At 39.5% G+C, this 22306-nt stretch overlaps 1 protein-coding gene across 1 annotated transcript; it reads left to right on the forward strand.

Moving 5' to 3' along the window:
• Positions 1-270: 270 nt before the first annotated feature.
• On the forward strand, positions 271-13200 carry spata48 (spermatogenesis associated 48). The gene is made up of 9 exons (XM_007897467.2): positions 271-682; positions 2232-2329; positions 2774-2847; positions 6170-6308; positions 9190-9263; positions 9984-10025; positions 10121-10231; positions 11331-11426; positions 12615-13200. Exons 1-9 carry the CDS (start codon positions 277-279, stop codon positions 12736-12738), a joined length of 1164 nt encoding a protein of 387 aa, XP_007895658.2. The 5' UTR covers positions 271-276; the 3' UTR covers positions 12739-13200.
• The last annotated feature ends 9106 nt before the right edge of the window (positions 13201-22306 follow it).

The raw sequence follows: 22306 nt of genomic DNA on the forward strand, positions 1-22306 counted from the left end.
AGTAACAGTTAAAGGACTGAAGGCGCTGATCGGTCGCTTTGCTTTAATGGCCCCGGGTGTCTAGCAGCGGCGCCTCGTGGGCCCTGGGCCGCTGCCCGCGGCTCGGCCGCTTCCTTCCTCCCTTCCTTCCTTCTTTTTCCCCCTTCAACTCTCTTCGAGGCCTCTCGGGTGGGCCCGAGTGGCGGTCGGTGTTCAGTGCAGGAGGGTCGGCGTCGAGAGTCAACCCCGCCACCACCACCACCCCGGCCCCTCGGCTCTCGGGGACCAGGCGCCGCCATGGCCCACGCGCTGATGCCCTTCGTCAGAGGGCCCGAGGACCGGCATTACTTCACCAGTTTCCTGGACCAACGCCAGGCCGCCTTCACCCGCTGGAGCCCGTTCGCCGAGGCGCCCGACGACAACTACCCGCTGGCCCCGCTCCGCCGCGACGTGCCGCTCGTCGACCCCTGCTCCGGCTTCGTGAGCGCGGGCGCGGACGCCGACCTGGAGACCGGGGTGAAGGCCATCCCCAGCCTGGTCGACCTGAGCGGCGATGTCAGGCCCAACCACCGCGCCCCCAACCCCGCGGGCCGCTCGCAGACGCCGCCCAACTTCCCGTCCTTCCTGGAGTACGAGACGGCCGACGACAAGCAGTGGAACTCGCGGGCCGTGTCCACCGCAGCCCTGCGAGCCAGGGAGGGAGGTAATGTGCCGGGGCCCGAGCCCCGGGGCCCTCGGGGGGGAGACGCGAGGTTTATTTGAGGGGAGGGAGGGAGGGAGGGGGTCACTCACTCACTCACTCACAAATACCCCGTAAAATGGAGTTTGGTTCATTTCCTGGTCTGCGGTATAAATCAATCTTCATCAAAAGAATATTTAAAGTGCCCAAACCGGTGTCAGTGGGTATTTCAGTGGCCCCCATCCAACTACCGTTTTAGTTACTGATATTGCTGCCCTCCGCCAGTCATGTTTCTGACCGTTCAGTGCCTTAGTGACTGACCAAATGATATCAGTCCTGCAGCTCTCGTGGCGAGGCGAGACCGTTTGGGTTTGATTCCCGGGCGAAACATCAGGCAACTTCCCAAACTGCACCCCCTCTGTGCACTGAGCAGTCAGTAGGAACCCATTGGTAGTCGATTGGTGGATCACTTTTCCAGGGCTTCAAAAAATAATACGTTGGTCACTTCAATCCACGTCTGTTTGTGGGTCGCTGCTGTGCGCAACTGGCTGCCGCATTTCGCCCACAAAATGTACAGTCAATTTACGTTTCAGTATGTTCTGTGAAGCGCTTTGAGACGTCTCAAAGCTGTGATAAAGCACTATATCAAATGCAAGGATTATCATATTCATAGTTGTTAATATACAGATGTGTCCATCTTGGCAAGTGCAATTCAGAGAAGCTATATACAAATTAGGTTTATCACTCTGATTCGCTATTGTGCTGGAAGCAATGGTTAGTTATTTTGTAAGAGATCTGGAAATGTATTCAAAGCTGAACAAAGGTGTGAAATCTGGTTTGCTATGTGCATTCAGAATGGTAGTTTAAGTAGAGACCATGTTCATATGGTAATATGACTTAAGGCCATAGTACAAGTCATTTTATGTTGCATTGACTTTTTGAGAATCAGCGTTTTGTAAACTTGTCCAGTGGTAGTTTTGATATTGTATTTGTAAATAACAAATTCAGCACATCTTTTAACAGAAACATTATATTTTTTATTTGTTTTAATAATCAAGTTGTTTATAAAAATATTGTAGATAGGATTTTCTTGTACATTTATTGTAAAATTAACATTCACAGACTCTTACTCAGCCAATCTCAACCAAGGTGGCAGGAACACATCAATTGGCTTAAGTGCCCCTTGGGCAGGAGATGAAAAAATGTCAGGGTTCCTTGTCTTGACTGTTATCCATTGATCCTGCTGGAATATGCATTCATGTGGATGCAGAATGAAGACAAGATTGACAATCAGTGTGTTTGCCTCCCCACCATCCTCACATTAATCCAGACCCTCATGTGAGGGGCTTTGGCAAATAGCTGACTCCACCTCCAGGGTGCTCAGAAATGGTCAGTGAGGGCCCTCCCTCCTTGCGGCCACTCCCCCCCCCCCAACCTTCTTCACATATTTGTGTGAGATAGCAGAAGGCTGTTGGCAGTTATGAAACTGCATAGAACTGGGTTCTAAGAAAGAGAAGTAAATGGAATAGTGACACATTAAGTAGAGCATTTTAATTCTATTTTACGTTTTTAGGTTGGACAAGTCCAGTGAGGGTTACACCATCATCTCCCCGAGTACCTTCCTCTTTTAAAACCCATAATTTTAACTTTGTGGTGGATCCTTCGGAACAGGTATGACAAGTCAGCAAAATGTCAGATCACATGTACAGGGTCTTCACAAAGTCCTATTATGTCATTTTGTTTTACACAGTTCAATGACCACTGAAACACATGGAAAAATGTTGATAATTGTATGTAGAAATCCTTAATTGTATTCAATAAAAGTTTTTAACTATATCAGACGATCGGTGTGAGCGCCATCATTTTCATTGCAGATATTGATCTGTCTCCATGTTTGGTGTGACACTTTCCGCAATATGTATGGAGTGACAGCTTGTTCCAGCTCCTCAGCAGTCACATATCGTTGTTTTGTAATAGGAGTAAAAGGACTTTGTGGACACCCTGTACTATTGTTTTTTCAGATAACCATTTAGTGGTTGCAGTTATGTGGTTTTATTTATCATGCTGTAAAATGTGGAATATTGAGCAGTGTATTTTGTATGCATTGAGTTATAGGTTCCAGGTGATGGATCTGATATTGAGAGAGACCTGATAGCAAGGAAATATATGTACACATCAATGACCCAAAGGTGAGGATAAGAGATTCTGTTCATCTATGATGATGAATTTTAGGATAATGCTCATTTTAAGGTGATGGTGACGATACGTAATGCCCTAGTCTCTAGTTACCACGCAATAATTAATTCTAAGATGCTTGACAAAAATGCATTATTTTCAGAGAAGTTATTAATGCTACAATATTGTAAATTGTTTTATAGGCCTCGCTTTCAAATTTTACAAGCATTTTGGTTGGTTTTGGAATAAATTCTGCAGAATTGTAGGGATGAGGGACTACACTTGTGTGGAAAGACTAGAGAGACATTATTCTTCTTAGAGCAGAGATTTAATATAAGTGTTTTGATAGGGTAGATAGGTAGAAACTGTTTCCTCTGGTGGGTGGATCAATGATCAGAGAATACAGATTTAAGATAATTGTCAAAAGAGAAGAGACAAGGAGAATTGTTTTAACCCAGAGAGTTTTTACAGTCTGAACTGCATTTGCCTTAAAGGGTGGTGAAAGCAGATTCGATAATAGCTTTCAAAAGGGATTTAGATAGGTACTTAAAAAGGAAAAATTTGCAAGGCTGTGGACTAAGAGTGGGGTAGTGGGAGTATTTGTTCACTCTTTTGAAGACCCGGCATAGGCACGATAGGCCGAATGGCTTCCTTCTGTGCTGTAAGATTCTATGATTCTATAATTCTTTGAAAGTGGATATGTGTCAGCCTGGGCCGGTTGATAGTATTCTTGCCTCTTAATCAGAAGGTTATGGTTTCAAACCAGAGAAGGGGCGAAGGACTCTGATTGTGCTCGTCTCAGTTCAGGTACACCAAGGTCCCAATGGGGTTGCAAAGGTTGCAAAGAGTACTCCTTTTGGATCTAAGCTCCTGGGGATGCAGCGGAGAGGCAACCTCCAGTCTCAAAGTCCAGGGTTAAGCAGTGAAGTAGATTTGTGGCAAATACGGGAAGCGACTGCAGGAAGGGATGGCTCTGGCACTGACCTGTCACTGAGCACCCTGGAGGCAGACGCCGTGTTGGCTTCACAGCGGGCACACCTATTTGCCAAAGCTCCTCATGTGAGGACCTGGATTAAGCAGCTGGTGCATTGGATTTTTACCTCGAGAACATCAAGGTGGCTAGCGCGTCACAAGCTGCACTATAAAGGTCCTCGTCGGATGTCAAATGGCCAACTAGTGACTATCCTCCTTGGAGGGGAGATAAGTGGGGTTTACTTGGAGAATAACTGAATCCAATGTGTTTGGCAAAGGAATGTCAAAATCGAGTCAGCCCTCTGTGACGGTCCTGGTAGTCCAGTTCCTGAATCAGGTGGATTTGCAGTACTCCAGGGCACTGCTGAAGGGCAGACCAGTCAATAGGAGCAGGACTCTTCCTACTCAGCTCCTGTTAACCCTGCAAGCCAAAGGCCTAACAGGTAGGGTGGTCCTAGCTGGACAAGCAGTGAGAAATCTTGCCAGACAGCGCTTGCTTTGAAGCTCTACGGCTCTGCTTCCCCCCCGGCTCTGAAAATTGATTGACTGGGGCTACTAATAACTAGTGTAGCCTAAAATGAGTTTCTTTAAGAACATCAAGTTAAAACTGACTGAATTATATATTCAGCGTTACTGTATATGCACTCTTTTCACATTGTGGTCACTAGATGGAGTTATATCTCCCTGTTCAGTGCTGTAGAAATAGAAGGATGGCAGATAAGAAATAAACGCAGTGCTGATCAATGCTACATTGTTGATGAAATACTATAAATGTTAACTTCCTAGATGTGAAGCAGTTAAACTGTGTATCAATTCAGTATCCTCATGTAAATATGAGCAGTTACGTTGTGCATTCAACATTAGTCTGAACTACATGGAGAAATTTTAGAGCTCTCCTTTAAACATTGCCTAGAAAATACACTTGTGCTAATGTTAATAAATGATTTGCACCAGTCCAGTGAGTCCCACTATCAAAAATCAGACAAACCATGTTGAAAATGACATTTAGTAAAGGATTATAATGAAGCTGTAGTGAAGGATCCGGAAGTTTTTTATCTAAAGGTTTGTTTTTAATAATAATCCTTGCATCATGTCTTTGAGACATCTCGAAGCGCTTCACAGAATATACTGCAAAGTCAATTGACTGTATATTTTGTGAGGGAAAACCATACAACAGTCGTGGATTGACTGCAGGACAGTAGATTGAAAGTGCAGCTTACTCTACACAGACTTGATGGGCCAAATGGCTGCCTTCTGTGGAATTCATTGACCATAAGCAAGAAGATAAAAATCATGAAAAACAGTGTTGACAATGGTGTGGGGTGGGGGGTAGAAGTGCTTCCTGTATAGTGGAGTCCTGTAGCTCAGTGGTTCAAGCACTCACCTCGCAACCAAGAGACCTGGGTTCGATTCCCGGTAGGGCGAAACCTTGGGCAAATTTCCTTACTCCACACGCCTAATAATAATCCCTCAAGAAAAAAATAAATAATGAATTGATCACTTCAATCCACGACGGTTTATGGGACACTGCTGTGCGCAATTGGCTGCCGCATTTCGCCCACAAATACACAGTCAATTCGCTTTACAGTATATTCTGTGTAGAGCTTTGAGACGTCTAGAAGACATGAAAAATGCTATTTCAAATGCAAGGATTATTATATTCTTGTAATTCATACTGTAAACTCCAGATAACTCATCCCACCAAGGGAAAAGAGCTCAATGCGATGATGTTACCCGGCTGGCGAGTTAGGGATAGTCCTTCTCGGGCCACAAGGAGTGCTGTGGCTTGGCAGAGGTTGGGCGTGCACGTTCAAATACATCACAGAGGCCGGGAGGGGGACAGGAGGCCATGGTGCAGCCTTCCAATAGACCAGAGGCCTTTGCAATGCATTTGATAATGTGCACCCAATTTCCGACGGGTGCTCGCACGAGTCACGGTAGAGCGGGAGGCCTCTGTGATGCACAAAGCCATCTTATAGGATAAGTAATCAATTTTATTTTGTAAGTACTACATTCTGGAATACGACGTGTTAAGTGGAGTGACAAGCGGAGCCTCTTATTAACATTTTGCATGGGAAATCGCTAGGATATTGATAGCTTGGCGAATTAAATAGTGGTGACAAGTTAAGGCAGGGTTGAGTTTCAGAAGTTTACTATTTCTAAATTGATTCTTAAGGAATTTCTAAATTGAAACTGCAGGTTATAAATGATTGGGTTGGAATTTTACTTACTAGTTCTTGCAAATAAATTTCATTTTAATGTGTTACCTGTGGCATGTTTGTCAATTTATAGCTGTACTTATTATATTCACTGAGGGCATTTACGTATTCTGTATGTTCATTTGTAATTTATGTAAATGTACAGGAGTTATGAGGACGTTCATTGGGACGCCAAGTTGCCACCTAAAATCAAACCACCAGATGCAACGCAGGAAAAGAAGACTGACCGTGTCACGCTAAGTTCTAATGCGAATAGATACGAACCAACTACTCAACAATGGCAAGTAAGTATTTACATGAATTGTCCTTTTTTATGTTTGAAATCACCCCATCTCCAACCTCCTTTCCTTTCCAGCTTTGCTCCTTCCTCTATCACCACTCCCTCTACGAACCACTCAAATTGGGTTTCTGTGCTTCCCACAGCATAGAAACAACCTTGGTCAAAGTTACAAATCTGTGACCAAGGCTCCTGTCTCCTCGTCCTCCTTGACCTATATGCTGCCTTCAACACTGTGGACCATTCTATCCTCCTCCACCTCCTCTCAGCTGTTTTGTCCACAGTATTTCAGAGGACTGCAGGTGGCAGCACAGCCAGCTTGGCTCATTGGCAACACTTAGAAGGACAGACCAATCCAGTGGCGCAGAGACCTTTACCACTCAGCTGCTGTTAACCCTGTAAGCCAAGTCCTAATAGTAGGGGGTCCTAGCTGGACAAGCAGTGGGAAAGCTTGCCAGACGGTGCTATCAATGGCAAGCTATGCAGTTTTAGCTAGTTAGATACCGGCAGTACCCCAATGCACATGCTGGGGTCCCCAGTCTTGAATCTTATTAACTTGCAGCTAATACTCTCTGGGATTAGGTAAGCAGGATGCCTCCCCCAGGAAGAGAGTGTGCATTCCAGTCCAATAAACATTTCTGAAATTTCCATATATTGGTGTAAAGAATAGAACTCTTACTTTTAGTTTGGATTCTCTTAATAATTAATCCTTACATTTGATATAGTACCTTATCACGTTGTCGCGACATCTCCGAGCGCTTCACAGAATATAATGTAGTTGGTTGGATTATGTATTTTTTGGATGTAACCCATCCGGTCGGTACACAGCAATGTACCACAAACAACCATGGAGTGAGAGACCAATTTTATAATAATAATAATCCTTGCATTTGGTATAGTGCCTTACCACATTGGAAGGATGCCTTAAAGCACTTCACAGGATTTACTGTGGAGTAACAGTACATATGTAGACAAATGCGGCAGCACAATTGCGAACAGCCTTGAAATGAATGCCCAATTTTGTTTTGCGGGACTGTTAGCCAGGACACCGGAAGAACTCCCTTCTCTTTTCAAATAGCGCCATTAGATCTCAAACGTCCACATCTCGGTTTAATATCTCAACCAAAAGATCTCCGACGATGCAACACACCTTCAGCATTGCATTGGAGTTTCAGGCTAGATTGTGGGTTAAAGTCCCGATATGGAATTCAAACCCACAACTTTCTGACTCAGTGGCGAGTGCTACCGCTGAGCCAAGCTGACGCTAAATTTCGGGGATTGTTGGCTAGAACACCAGGAGATCTACACAGTTCACTTGAAGAGACAGACATGGTTAGACTTAATAATAAAATAATAATCCTTGCATTTGATACAGTGCCTTATCATGTCTTCTACATGTCTTAAAGCGCTTCGCAGAATATACTGTGAAATTAATTGACTACATGTTTTGTGGGCGAAACGCAGCAGCCAATTATGCACAGCAGTGTCCCACAAACAGTCATGGGTTAAGTGACCAAATTATTATTATTTTAAATAATAATAATTTGGTTAAATATCTCATCCGAAGGATAGCAGATATGAGATATGACAGCAAGGATTAGCTGTCACAGTCCAACATACCTTCAGCACTGCATTGAAGTGTCAGCTTCAACAATGTGATTCCAAGTCCTGACATGGAGCTTGAACCCACAACCTTTTAACAGAGAGAGAGTGCTACCACTGAGGCAGGCTGACTCACAACGTGGTGATGGGTTTCCACATGTGTCAGACACCTGGTCAAAACATCTGTGCTTCAAACCCTAGATGTGGTACTTGACCAAAATTGATTTATTCTAATTGGAGCATTGTGGACTTAATTCCCTATCGCACCTCCTCTGCAACTGAAGCATTCACTCACACTTTCAACTTTAGTCTCCAATATTCCAATATTCTCCTTCCCAGTCTCCCTATCTCCAACCTCCACAAGCTCAAACTTATACATCGCTCAGCCCCAAAGGACTCTGTTTACCACTCCCATAGAAATTAGACAGCTTCGTTTGACAACTGCTAGCATTGTCTAATGAAGATAGCAGATAGCAGGTAGGTGGGTAACAAACACCAGTAACTCTTTGTGAGCCACATAGTGAGAATTGCATCTACGCAAAAAATGTCAATTGTGTCATTTTTCAATGTACCATCTACAATTGCATGAGTTCCTCTTTAAAAGTTTTTATTACAATTTAAATTGGTTTTGCTTCCTGTTTGCTCATAATTTTTACTATGCTTTCAGAAGCGTAGGAATGCTGAGTGTCCTAAAATCTAAAACAATTCATCAATTGACGCAGCCTTTGCCACTGCAGTGACTACATGAATTTGAGCATTTTAAAGTTTTATTAAAAAAACCTTAGGGCCTGTGTCTTTAAGGAATTGAATGAAAGAACATTATCAGTGTTCCACAGGGGAACAATATTCCTGTAACCTCCAATTCAACATAACTAAATGCAATTTTATTTGGGGGGTGGGGTGGCGTTGCTGGCCACGACATTGGGAGAAATTCCCTTTTTGAATAGTGCCATGGGATGTTTAACATCCACCAGAACTGGCAGACAATTCCTGTGTTAAATTCTCATCCGAAGGATGGCACCTCTGACAAAATAGATTGACCTACAGCATTGCATTGAAGTGTCATTTTAGACTATCTGACTCATAGTCTAATATGATACTCCAGTGTAATGCTTGAACCCAGTTGTGGATTCAAGTCCCAGTGTGAGGCTTGAACCCACAACTGAGCCAGGCTAATACTCATGTATGCATTATTTTCAACTACCTTATTTGTGTGAATTTGTGTAGCTAACATGTAAATAAATTGCAGCCATGGATTACTTTCAATTGTTTGCACTTTTTCCTAGGCTATTACTGGATTTGGAATCTGGGACAAATTTCAATCTCGGCCCCTGAATAACGTAACCAAACCAATCACATTGTGAGTAAAGTAATATAATAATTCTGGCATTTTATATAGAGCCTTATTACATTCCTGAGTGGTCTTAAAGCACTTCATAGGATTTACTATAAAGTTTTGTGACTATTATGTAGGCAAACGCAGCAACCAATTTACGCAGAGCAATTTCCCACAAGCAGTCATGAAACGAATGACCAATTTTATCTGGGGGTTTGTTGGCTTGGACACCAGGATAAACTCCCATTTCATTTTGAATAATACATGGGTCTAAATTAATATCCATCTGAATCAGCAGACTGAACCTCGGTTTAATGTCTCATCTGAAAGACATTTGACAATGCCACACAACCCCACCATTGCAGCATCAGCCTAGACTGACCTCAAAGTCACAACGTTGGGCTTGAACCCACATCCATCCAAGATGACACATTCTGTTTACCCAAGTACATTAGGATTAATCAACTTGACCTCACAAACAAATCTCTTACATTGTGCCAGTAAGTACTTTTTAAAGAAAATTGCAACTCTATTGATACATCTTGGATATTAAATCTGTTGAGAATTTAGAAAATTGCAAAAGTAAAATTAGTTTAAAAATTGTCTAAATGTTCACTTATTATTGAACTTTTCATTGTGTGAGAGGACCTTAGAAATTTGGTTTATTCTATGAATAAAAAATAAAGGCTTTAAGAGCTTGACTTTAATACTTTAAAATCACAAATTAACTTTTACCATTTCCAGCTCAAGCCCTTTTCCCAGAATTCATCAGATCCCACTCTATAGGTAAGGCACTCTTAATGTAACATAACATAATTGCTAGTAATTTTAACAGATGGTAAATTTGGAGTAACCTGAGTGTCATTGTTTTTTGTTGATAGTGGCTGTTTTGGTGGTATTAATACAGAGAATGTGGACAACCCTCATGCTGAATTTACCCCCTTCACAATGGTTCGAACCCAAGCTCCAAAACAATACCAAGATGTAACTCAGTACGTATTTAAAAATTTCAAATTGAAGCACCAGTATGACTATCCTTACCTTATCCTATTTTGTTTTGCTGTGCAATTCTTATAGTGGCATTAGTGTACGTTTTCAAAGACGAGAGGAATTTGATGTTTGTTTAACACCAGATAAGACCCAGAACAACAAAAGAAAACAATTTTGGAATTAGAAATCTTAAAGAAATGAAAAAGCTGAAATAAATCTCAGTTGAGGAAAAAATAACATGTTTAAAACCATAGCATTTAATATGTATAAATACTCCATATTGGATATGTAAAAATTATCGGGAGGGGGTGGAGAGGGCAACATAATGTCAGAATCGGGTTAATCCTCTGCAGCAGTCATGGTGGTCGCGTTCCTGAGCCAGGTGGGTTTGCAGTGCTCAAGAGCACTGTTGTTGACTGACCAGCCAGCCTGGTTCATTGAAAGGACTTGGAAAGGCAGACCAGTAGCTGTGAGCAAGGATTCTTCCCACTCAGCTCCTGTTAACCTTTCTGGTCTGCCTTTGTGAGCCCAAACGGGTATGGGTAGTGTAGTCCTAGCTTGGCAAGCAGCAGGAAAGCTTGCCAGATAGGGCTCTTTCAATGGCAAGCTATGAGGTTTTAGCTGGTTAAACTCCAGCATGATCCAACATGCACTCTGAAGTTCCAAAGCCTCAGCTCTTGATAATTTGCATCTAATCATGACATTTAGTTGTCAGGAGTCAAGGCTTTTAGACTATATGTGACTATTGTGCTAAATACAGTATTGTAAAATCAAATCTGAGGTTTAGCTTTTTAATACATTCATTAAAAAGGATTAAAAGGATAAAACAGTGTATTGATTGTGAAAACGTAGGATTTAGCTTTTTAATTTTTTCTGCTCATTTACATTTTTAGAAGACAATTTTACTAAATGATAGTAAAAACATTACTACGTGTTTAGTAATTCTGGTATGACTAGATTTGTAAGTTTTAAAATTGTACCTTAAATTTTTGGACTTATAGTTTAATGACCTAAATAACTCTTACCTCACATTAAATTTCAGTTCCATTTGATTTCTTTAGCCCCAGTACCAATAATAAGTATTCATTTTCTTGTCTTTAGTCGTCCAAATCTTCATACGGATAAGTGGCTATGGCCAGCCACCCAAGGTGACTTCAGAACATTTTCACCAACTGCAGACCAAATGTATGGGACTGGGTAAGTAGTTAACCTTTCGAATCTTGCTTATCGTTTTCATATTCTGTTCTTGTTCTAGCTATAATTTCAAGCAACGGAAAGCAGTTATGTATAATGAAAAAGTTATATGGTAACAATACAAGTAGGTCTGTAGTATAGTGTACAAACCATAACTGAGGTGATCAGCCTCAAAGTTCAAACTGCTGTCTACCTTCAAATGAATGAAGTGGGATTTTGTAGATGTCTACAAAATGTGTGGAATTAATTGCAAATCAGTTTTACAAAAAGCAGTACTGCCATCTACTGATAGAAACACTGTACTTCATGAAGACAACTTATTGCCTACAGCGAAGTTTCAATTGCAACCAGGAAATAAACAGAATTATTTTTCTCAGGGATCTTTTAACGTCCACATTAAGAATAGGCAGATGGGAACTTGGTTTAATGTCTTGTGCAAAGAACGGCATTTCCAACAATAGCACCAACAATTCAACAATTGCAACAGATTACATTTGTATAGCACCTTTCACATTGTCAGACTCTGCCACTGTGAAGCGTTCCGGGACAGTACCCCACATGAAGGGCACTATATAAATGCAAGTTGTTGTTGTCCCAAAGCGCTGGATAGTCAAAGATGTGCATCCGAGCTGGGATGCAGCATTCTCGCAGTACTTGACTGGCATATTACTCTAGTGAATGAGCTCAAGACCCAAATGGAGCTTCAAACCACAATCTTCACATCCAGAAAAGAAAGTGGTATCCTGCTGGCAGCTATATTAAGGACATAGGACCACAGCCAATCCTGATCGTTGGTTGAGAAAAAGTGTGCTTCTATTGGTGATAAGTGATCTGGAGTATTTTTCCTTCCTTCTGTGGAGAAGACTGGTGGAAGACCCAGCTTCACTTTAATCAGGAAAGTGAAGCTGGGATTTGAATGTATCTAAGATGTTTTCAATCTGTACACAGAGCTGTTATTTGGGATCAAAATTATCATTCAGATTGATTTTAGATGAAGTATTAGTGGCTGTGTGATTTTTAAAAAAAATTATTTTCTCAAATTCAGTTTCTGAATCTTGCTTTCTAATGCTGTTTGTGGTTTGACATTCTAAAGAAGAAAATAATTATTTCAAATTAAGAATAACTTGGTATACCTGAATTAATAAAGTACAGAGGTTGATCTTGATTGACTTGGAGTTTCTTTTTTTTTAGATATCCTCAAAGTGGGGAAGCAGCCTTGAAGTATAAACATCATGCACCCTTCGCTAAGATAGTGGCAACAATTCCACCTTTTAATCCTTTTAATAAAAACCCACGCAGAGTACTTCGGATCTGAATAAATGTATGATAAGAAATCTGCATGTGCAAATTTGTGTAAAAATGTAGGTCTATTTTATTTTGAATGAGGTTATGAAATTCCTATTTCTGTAAACTTTGTTACATTTATTTGTGTCACAGTTTATATATAATGTACTTTTTCAATTGATAAATCTAACAAGCACACTTACAGTATAATATAGTAAAAGCGATTGTTCTTTTTGTTCTTTTGTGATATAATGTGTCACGAGTGCTCTCTCGGACTACTTCACAGGATTTTACACTCATGATTCCTATGAGAAGTTCTCAGCAGCGGTCTGGTTATCAAATGAGTGCTTTCCTGCAAAGAGATGGGAAAGATTGATGTCTGAAAAGGCCTCTTCTGCCCATTCTCCTCGCAAATCAAGCAAGAATGGTAATTGAAGGTGTATGATCCTCTGATGCTGAGTTGATAGACTAATAAAATGCAGGCTGACCTCAATGAAGAGTAAAGAATTTTTTTTAAAAAAAAGTCATTTTATTATATAATAATATAATAATAATCCTTGCATTTGATAGAGCGCTTTTCACATTTTCTAGACGTCTCAAAGCGCTTCACAGAATAGACTGTAAAATGAATTGACTGTATTTTTTGTGGGCGAAATGCGGCAGCCAATTGCACACAGCAGTGTCCCACAAACAATCGTGGTTTGAAGTGACGAAGTTATTATTGGTTTTTTTTTCTTGAGGGATTATTATCAGGTGTGTGGAGTAAGGAAACTTTACATTTAAATATAAAATAATAAAATATATTATAATATAAATATAAATTATTATATATTATAAATACAAATCTCTGCTATACTGTAATATAAATGTACCAGTAATTGTATTGACTGGATCATTTTAGGACCATGAACTGAATCTAAGCAGCTTTATTTTTATTTATTTTATAATTATTTATATATATATTTATATAATAAAATTATATAAAATAACAAAATAAATAATAATTTTTTATTTATAATATATAAATTAAATATAAAATATAAACTGTAATATGACGGTATCGAATTTGTCATGGCCCTGATATTATATACAATATAAAAATATAAAATGGAATATTATGGATTAATATTAAGTCAGGAATTCCCATCTCTGTAGTTTCCTTCGCTCCAGGAATTGCAGTTAGGGCTGCTGTGTCTGAGGTCAATAAGTGCAAATTTACACTCTAAGCTAAATTGAATAAATGACTACTATTTATTAAATACTTAATTATTTGCTGATTCACCAACTGTAGTATAACGGTATCTTATTTGTCATGGCCCTAATATTATGAAAATGGTTGAGCATATGTGAGACAATAAGAATAGCCCTGTAAAATGTAATCAAATGAAAAAAAATGGTCTTTTTTGAAAAAAGTTATTGTGAGTAAAATATTCAACATGCTAGGATTTTGAGTGGAGAATTGCTGTTGTTGGATTTTGTTACTAATGATTTTGGTGAACTGTGTTGCATTTTTGTGACCTTTTACAAAACTTGAATTTCTATACTGCCAACAAACGAATCTCCTCTGAAGAAACAAGTGTCTTGCAATAAATACTGGGAAGTGAACTATTTTAAGAAGTGCTTCTTCTAGGTATGAGGAAATTGGTAAATATATTAAATAAAAAATACAAAGTAAGCAGTAATGGGTCTGAACATGCAGTCTTATGAAATTTAGAGATTACATGACTCAAAAAGTTGACCACAAGCTAATTTTATCAGACGTGTATGATATCTTATATTAGCCAACACCGTAGAGTAGCTAAAGCTAGTTAATCACATTTTGTATATTTTAAAAACGTAATACATAAACTAGACTGTTTCAGTGCAGTAAAGTATCAAGGGGTTCTATTGTAAAACAAGTGCAAATATTGATTGGTATATTAACAGCGACCTGAATTTTTAATTGCATTAATTAATTGCATTGCATTGCATAACCATTGTTATCCTTATAGTAAATACAGTTGGAATTGCGTGTGAAAAATGGTGTTTTAGTTCCATTTTGTTAAGATTTTTCTTGCTAGCAATATTCATCACACTGGATGAAAATACTGTAAATCACTTAATCTGAATTCAAATAAACCAACCTGGATTTATTAAATAGGATATTCCATTTTTTGAGTATATATACCTATATTAGTTTATACAACCTATTATCAATGGTAGAACTAACGGAAGGAATAATTTTGCTGATGAATTCTGTTATTGTTTCAACAAATTTCTCTTCAAACTATCAATTATTTGAAGTGAATTTATTTTTCTCCCACTGAGTCCAGAATCTAGCTACACATCTATAGTGTGATATACTAGAAACAATGAGACATTCTCCAATGAAAATGCATCAATTTTCCAGAAATGTGTTCAGTTTCGAAGTAAGTCTTCAAGAAGAAGAATCCTTGCATTTGATATAATGCCTTATCACGTAATCAAGATGTCTCAAAGTGCTTTGTGTAAAGTGGAGTGACGGTATTTTATGGGCATAACACAGCAGCCAGTTGGGAACAGCTGTGTCCCACAAACAACTATGGAATGAGTGACCAATTTTATTTGGGGGATTGTTGGCCAGAGGAGAAACTCTCTTCTCTTTTCGAATAATGCTGTGGGATCTTTAACATCCACCTGAACATGGAACCAGAACATAATAGAATGAAAATATAAATATTTGTCTCATCCATTTAAAGGCTTAGCCAAAGACTTACCCTATCATGCATCCACCTACCCACTCTGTCTCCTGCAGAAGATTCTGTAGATAATATCTCATCACCTGGCTAAAACTCCATAATATCCATCTGACCCGTAATTATTTGTCAATCTTGGTCCATGTCTCCTACTCCTCCTCCACACAATATTCTTTGAAGTAGTTGTCATCTTCTTCTGTACCCATCTCAATAACCCTCATTATTGCTCCTAAGCAGATAGTTATCTTGCTTTAAGGAGTTAATCAACACAGCATCAACTTTTGTTGGGAGCTTGCTTTGTGTATCAATTTATATAGTATCTGTTCTCATCATCTAAGACAAGCTTGCATCTACATTTTCTAGGCCTCTAGATGTACTCAAAAATATGTAATGTTCCTTCTCTCTAGCCACACACACACCAATTCTACTTTTTCCAATGTTCTCTGTAAATCTCCTCTCAACTTAGTGCTAACTCATAAATTATTATTCTTGTCACTCTGAAACCACCCTGAATAATTTAATATCCTATTAAAGTTAGGGTTCCCACAATTGTGCACTATATTCCAAACCTATCAGTGATTTGTACTAAATTAAAATATGTCCTTTTGATTTATAGTCCACAAGGCTCTAGTTTCAACAAAGTGTTTGATTAGCTTTATTGATAATTTCAGATTGACTGGAAAAGTTTGATGAATATCATTAACATCACCCATTCCTTCCACAAAATAGTCAATCAACTTTACAATATATTCTGTGAAGCGCTTTGAGCCGTCTCAAAGATGTGATAAGGCGCTATATGAAATGCGAGGATTATTATTACTTGTATACATGTTTACTATTTCTGATTCCTTACACCTTCTCTGCTTACAATAATAATCCTTGCATTTGATATAGTGCCTTATCACGTCACTGAGATGTCTCAAAGCGCTTAACAGAATGTACTGTAAAGTGAACTGAGTTTAATTTAATTGCTTAATTGGTCTGGATCTTGAAATACATTTATTCTATATATTAGTGAGCTGCCATTGTCTGATCATGCTATTCTGGTTCTGATGAAGCATTTTCTAATACTAAACTGCTTATCAGTATATAGTTTTAAATGGGTTCTATTATTGTTACAGAATCTATTGTAATGCATAAATAACTTATTGTGGCTCTTTAATATGGCTGGTTTTAGGAACCACACAATGATCGCTTATTGATGGCAATTATAGTCAAATCGTATTAACCTTGCATGCTTGGGATATAAGAATATTGTATTCCAATAGCCTAAGTACTTGTTATAAAAATAAAGTACTGTTAATCGAAATATATTTTCACAATTTAACTATAAAAGAAACAAAGGATCTTTATTAATAAGATTAAATAATTAATTTCTTCAATAATGCAAATAAATTCAATAACATTTCTGTGGTTGGGGTAACCCTGACAGTGCGGTGAATAGACTTGGTCTGCGCTGCTTTGTCTCAGCCAGAGCTGCTCGGGAAGAGAAGACTAAATTGTCCCCACCCAACCTTCCCAAGTTAAGGGAGGGCAACACCAGCATTACCAGTCCTGGTCCCTCTATAGCACCATCTACTGGTAGCGAGTGTGAGTGACAGCAGATAATAATAATAATCCTTGCGTATGATATAGCGCCTTATCACGTCTTCTAGACGTCTCAAAACGCTTCACAGAATATATTATAAAGTGACTTGACTATATTTGTGGGCAAAACGCGGCAGCCAATTGTGCACAGCAGTGTCCCACAAACAGTCGTGGATTGAGTGACCAAATTATTATATAGTTTTTTAGGTATTATCCCCGGAAAAGTGATCCACCAATCGACTATCAACCAGGTTCCTACTTACTGCTAGGTAAACAGAGACGTAAGGAAACTTGCCCAAGGTTTCGCCCTGCCGGGAATAGAACCCAGGTCTCTCGCTTGCAAGGCAAGTGCTCTAACCACTGAGCTACAGGACTCCCGATGAGATGAGGCCATTCCCGCTGCAGTGGAGTCTCTGGCTAGCTGACACTCACTGCCAACAATAACAACAACAAAATTATATTTGTTTAGCGTCTTTCACATTGGGAGGACGCCCCAAAGCGCTGGACAATCAGTATTTTGGACCCAAGCTGAGGTTCGGGATCAGGGACGGTAGAGGGCAGATGGAGAAGGAGGGTGACTGAAGGCACGGACGAAGAGGAGGGTCTTGAAGGAGGTAAAGGAGGGGACGAGGCGGAGGGACTGCAGGATGGAGTTCCAGAGGGTGGGGGCAGAGTGGCTGAAGGTCCGCCCACCAATGGTGGGGCAGGCGAGACGGGGGATGTGAAGCAGGCCGGAGTCCGCTGAGCAGAGGGAGCGGGCAAGTTGGTAGGGAGTTAGGAAGTCGCAGAGGTAGGGGAGACCAAGGCCAGGGAGCACTTTGAAAGTGAGGACCAGGATCTTGAACCTCTGTGTGATGGGAATCCAGTGGAGGCGGGCAATAAGGGGGTGATGGGGTCGCAGAGCCTGATGCGGGAGAGGACACGCTCCTCCCTCCATAGGTTGCAGATCATCCAGAACTCTGGATGATCTGCAACCTATGGAGGGAGGAGTTGTAGAGGCCAACAGCTCCCACATAAGCAATGTCCATTTGGGCAGGGTACCAGACGGTAACCATTGCCCATAGAACCATACGTAAGTATATGGGGAAACAACAAATATCATTGGGGAGAAAATTAGAAAAAAATTCTAATTTTGGCAAAACAAACCTATTGTTAAAATCACAGATTGAAAATAAATAGTTATGCAAATCAGTTCTTATAATTGTAGTCTTTTGCCACATATATTTACCAATTATAAATGCAGCTTAATGGTCTTTTGTGAAGTGACTTTCAACTAGGAGGACTGAGTTTAAACCTCGGTTTGGGATATTTCTACTTATTCTCAAAGAGAATTTAAAAATCCTTGTTTGCTCGTCGGGAGGACATCTCAAAGTTCTTCACAGGAGTTACTGCTAAGTGTGGTAACTGAATTTTGTAAGTGAATAGCCTGTTTGCCGACAAATAGCCAGTCACTCCAGTTTACAATAAATCCTGTGAAGCACTTTGAGACAACTCTACATGATAAGGCGCTCTATCAAATGTAACCATTATTATAAGAGTAAGAAGTTTTGAGTGGGACTTTCCTGTACTACTTAAGTATTCTCCTGGCAAATCAACCAAGTCTAGTAATCTCGGAGGAGCATTTGGCTCAGACTATATTTCTAAGAAAAATACTGGGGGGAGGCATTACAAATATAATAACCTTTTGAAAGTATGTTAAAATGTTATCCATTTCACCTGGTATTGAAATACCAGCAGGAATAACTAATTCAAAACTGTTTTGGAGTGCATATTGGATTATCATATTTTCACCCCTAGATTTTATAAGACTGAGGTGATAGGATTCTGGCAGTTTTAAAATATTTTACATCGTCCTTGATAGATATTTAAAACACACTGCATTCACTATACACTCAAATAGCAGGTAGTCCAGAATGAGAAGGTTCTACAACATTAAATCCAATAGTCATATCTAAAATTGGGACCACCCTCCTCTGTTTAGAATGGGTTACAGGTACTTAAGTGCAATTTGTTTTTTTACTCACTACAACAGCAACTTATAGTGTATTCCAATTGAAATATTTAAATACCCTGTAGAAAATGGTAGTTGGTAGCACCTGAAATATTTATAACAAAGGTGACAAGATATACATTTTAATTATGCTTATTCATTTTAGAAGGAAATAGGAACCATCTGGTTAAGTCTTCTTTTGGTGGTTTAGGTAGATGAAGATATTCAATTTACATAAATCTGATAGAAATATTTATTAGTGTGATAATGAAAGATCTGTCTCATCGTTGAAATCTAAAATGTGATCAAAAGATAGAAATTTCACTCACTATTACAATTACAGCATTTTTAAATAATAATCCTTGCATTAAAGGTGTGTTAAAATGAATAAAACTTTTTCTTGGCACTTTTGTTTAAGTAAATTTGAACGGTTGACTCATCTTATCTTGAATGAGCTTGGGCCTGTCTCCCTTGTTCTGGATATGTTTACCATTTTAAACAGGGTTCAGTTCATTTGTAGCCCTTGAGATCTTGAATATTTCAATGTCTTCCCTGAATCTTGTTAGTGAGAACATTTTCAGCTTCTTTCAGCCCTTAGAAAACCAGGTGGCTAATGCCAGCTAATAATTTGGTTCCTTTTTTCTGTAACTATCAAATATCAAAATGTGCTTACTGTGGTACTAAAGTGATTAGATTTGAGCAATCCTCTACAAGCAGGCCAGTCTTGTATTCTCTTCAATTCAAGATCAATCCTTGTGATGTATGTTTTCGATTCTGTTTCTGGAGGTTTAAATGATTTATTCACCTGTTGTTTCATCTGATTTGGCTAAATTCATATAAACTTCAGAAGCTCCCTCCCCCTTGTTTGCCTTCCAATGTTATGGACTAATTTCTGTGTGGCATTGTGTCAAAGGCTTGCTAAAATCTAAATATATAACAAGTTTCCCTCGTCCATAAGTTCTGTTATTTCTTCAAATAACATAGATATTTCATCACCAAGAAAGACAATAATTCTTGCATTTGATATAACACCTATATATTCAAAAGCACGTCACAAATAAATGCTGTCAAATGTCGTGATCACATATTTGTTGGTAATTGTAGCAGATAATTTCTACAAGTTTGGCTCAGCGGTAGCACTTTCGGCTCTGAGTCAGAAGGTTGTGCGTTCAAGCCCCACGTTGGGACTTGGAATCACACAGTCTAAGGTAACATCCTAATGTAGTGCTGGGAGTGTGTTGCATTATCAGAGCGACGTGATAAGGCGCAAAATTAAATGTGAGGATTATTATAGTATTATAATATTATACTCCTGGACTGTTCTTCTCTTGCCATGGTGTGGTTAAACAGGTGCTGGATGCCTCCCCCAAGCAGCCGTTGTTCATGTCTGAAGTTTGGCAGTGAGTGTTGGCAGCCTCTATCCTCTATCCATCCAGCAGCTCACATACAAACACAGTCAGTAGAGGGTGTTGTAGAGGGAGCAGGAAATCACTAACCAATTTAACCAACACATGCAGCACCCAACTGAGAACAGAATGACTAGGATTGCACTGATATTAATAGTAAGAAAAAAATCTAAGATTTGTTAATAGTATCTAAAATGTGTGTTAATAGTAATAATATTATTAAATGAGGCAAAGGATAACCAGTACTCAAAGAATGTGTAAGACTATCAAAAGTAGAGAAACTAACTTTTATTTAATTTTGTAATCCACACGTTTATTGTGTGCAAGCTTGAACACGCTTCTCACACTTCCCAACGGAGGCGGTTTCCTACGCAGAATGCTGTAGCCTTTGTCTCCTCCCACACTAGGCTCCACAAGCCTATCATCCCCATCATTGCCCCGCTCCATCGGCTCCAACTGATCGAATTCAAGATTCTCATTCTCATCTAAAATCCCTCTACAATCTTGTCCCACTCTATTGATTTGGACACTCCCTTTGTTCAGCAAGCACTGACCTGCTTTCTGTACCCCCACTGTATTGGTTCCACCGTCAGTGGGCAGGCCTTTAGACATTCTGCCCCGGTACATCTGGAGTCCTTCCAATTGTGACATCCTCCTGACATGAATGGTGTTATATAATTGTAAATTGTATTGTACGTTTGTCTCATCCTTTGCCCATTAGTAAGTCAGCAGCCTTTAAGAAACACTTTAGAATTTATTCCCCATTTTTGATGGGTCTGCACATGGATTAGTATTGCAATCTTGTACACTGAAGATATTTTTGTCTGAATTTATATTTAATCCTAAATGAGCATATTTGGAAATGGTTTTCTTTCGTTTCCTCATTTCAATTTGAGATTGGTACATGACTTTCCCCTCCCACCCTTTAGTATATTTGTGTACCTTTTTAGTACTGTAACATGAAGAGGCCAGCCAGGCCCTAGAGGCAGTGCAGAGTAGAGCAACAAAGCTGATGTCCAGAAATAGAGGAATGATCCAGGAAGAAACATGATATATTTACAAAAGTTACTCTTATTGCACTCTGAGTCAAATCCAAATTTTGATTTTCGCTTACCGTATTGTGCGAGCATAATCAACACCATCCTAGCTCAAATCCACGTGGAATTTGAACTCAAATTCAAGATTTTTTTGTCTTTACTTTCAAATCCCTCCATGGCTGCAACCCCACCCCTACCTCAGCAACCTTTTGTATCCAGACTGCCCAGCAGCTCCCTCCACTCAGGAAACCACACTGCTTCATGTCCCTGCACGATTTATCACAATTTCCATTGCATCATTGGTGGACAACTTTCAGCCATTTGTTCCCAGCTCTTGGGAACTCCTTCCTGGAGACCCTGTGCTTTGCCACCTCCCTATCATTTTAATCCCACTTTCAGCCACCCCTCAGTTCTCGCTACTCCATCCCCTCCCCTGAGAGTGAAACATTTTGAGATGTCTTCTCAATATGAAAGACACTATATAATTGTAAATTGTTTTTTCTGTGATTTCACCATGAAGTGACTTTATTCTGTGTTTGTTAATCGATGGATGGGTAATTTTTTATTCAGGTTAAATGTTCTTTTACAGTTGAACAGAAAATATGTTCATGCTTTTCATGTTTTTTGTGAACTAAGCTTTATTAATTTTATATTAACTTCCTGTTTTGTTATACTAGTCACCATTAGTCTTTCCCTATTTCTCCCATGCTAAGATCTGTTTCAGAGATAGATAAGAACTCAGTCTCATCCCAAATGCTTTGTCGCTTCATCTTGTGCAATGTATTAAAGTTACTTGTAGCTGTTGCCTTACTTGCCAGACTGTTTATCTAGGCTAGTCAAGTTGGCTACCATTTTTGCGTACTGG

This window comes from Callorhinchus milii, unplaced genomic scaffold (genome assembly GCF_018977255.1).
Source record: "Callorhinchus milii isolate IMCB2004 unplaced genomic scaffold, IMCB_Cmil_1.0 Scaffold2, whole genome shotgun sequence".
Taxonomy (NCBI): domain Eukaryota; kingdom Metazoa; phylum Chordata; class Chondrichthyes; order Chimaeriformes; family Callorhinchidae; genus Callorhinchus; species Callorhinchus milii.

Excerpts from the sequence above, each read along its gene's own strand:
- spata48 (XM_007897467.2), top strand. The coding sequence starts at position 277 with ATGGCCCACGCGCTGATGCCCTTCGTCAGAGGGCCCGAGGACCGGCAT. Across the intron at positions 2,330-2,773 it reads TGGTGGATCCTTCGGAACAG|GTTCCAGGTGATGGATCTGA; the intron begins GTATGACAAGTC and ends ATTGAGTTATAG. Across the intron at positions 2,848-6,169 it reads TACACATCAATGACCCAAAG|GAGTTATGAGGACGTTCATT; the intron begins GTGAGGATAAGA and ends GTAAATGTACAG.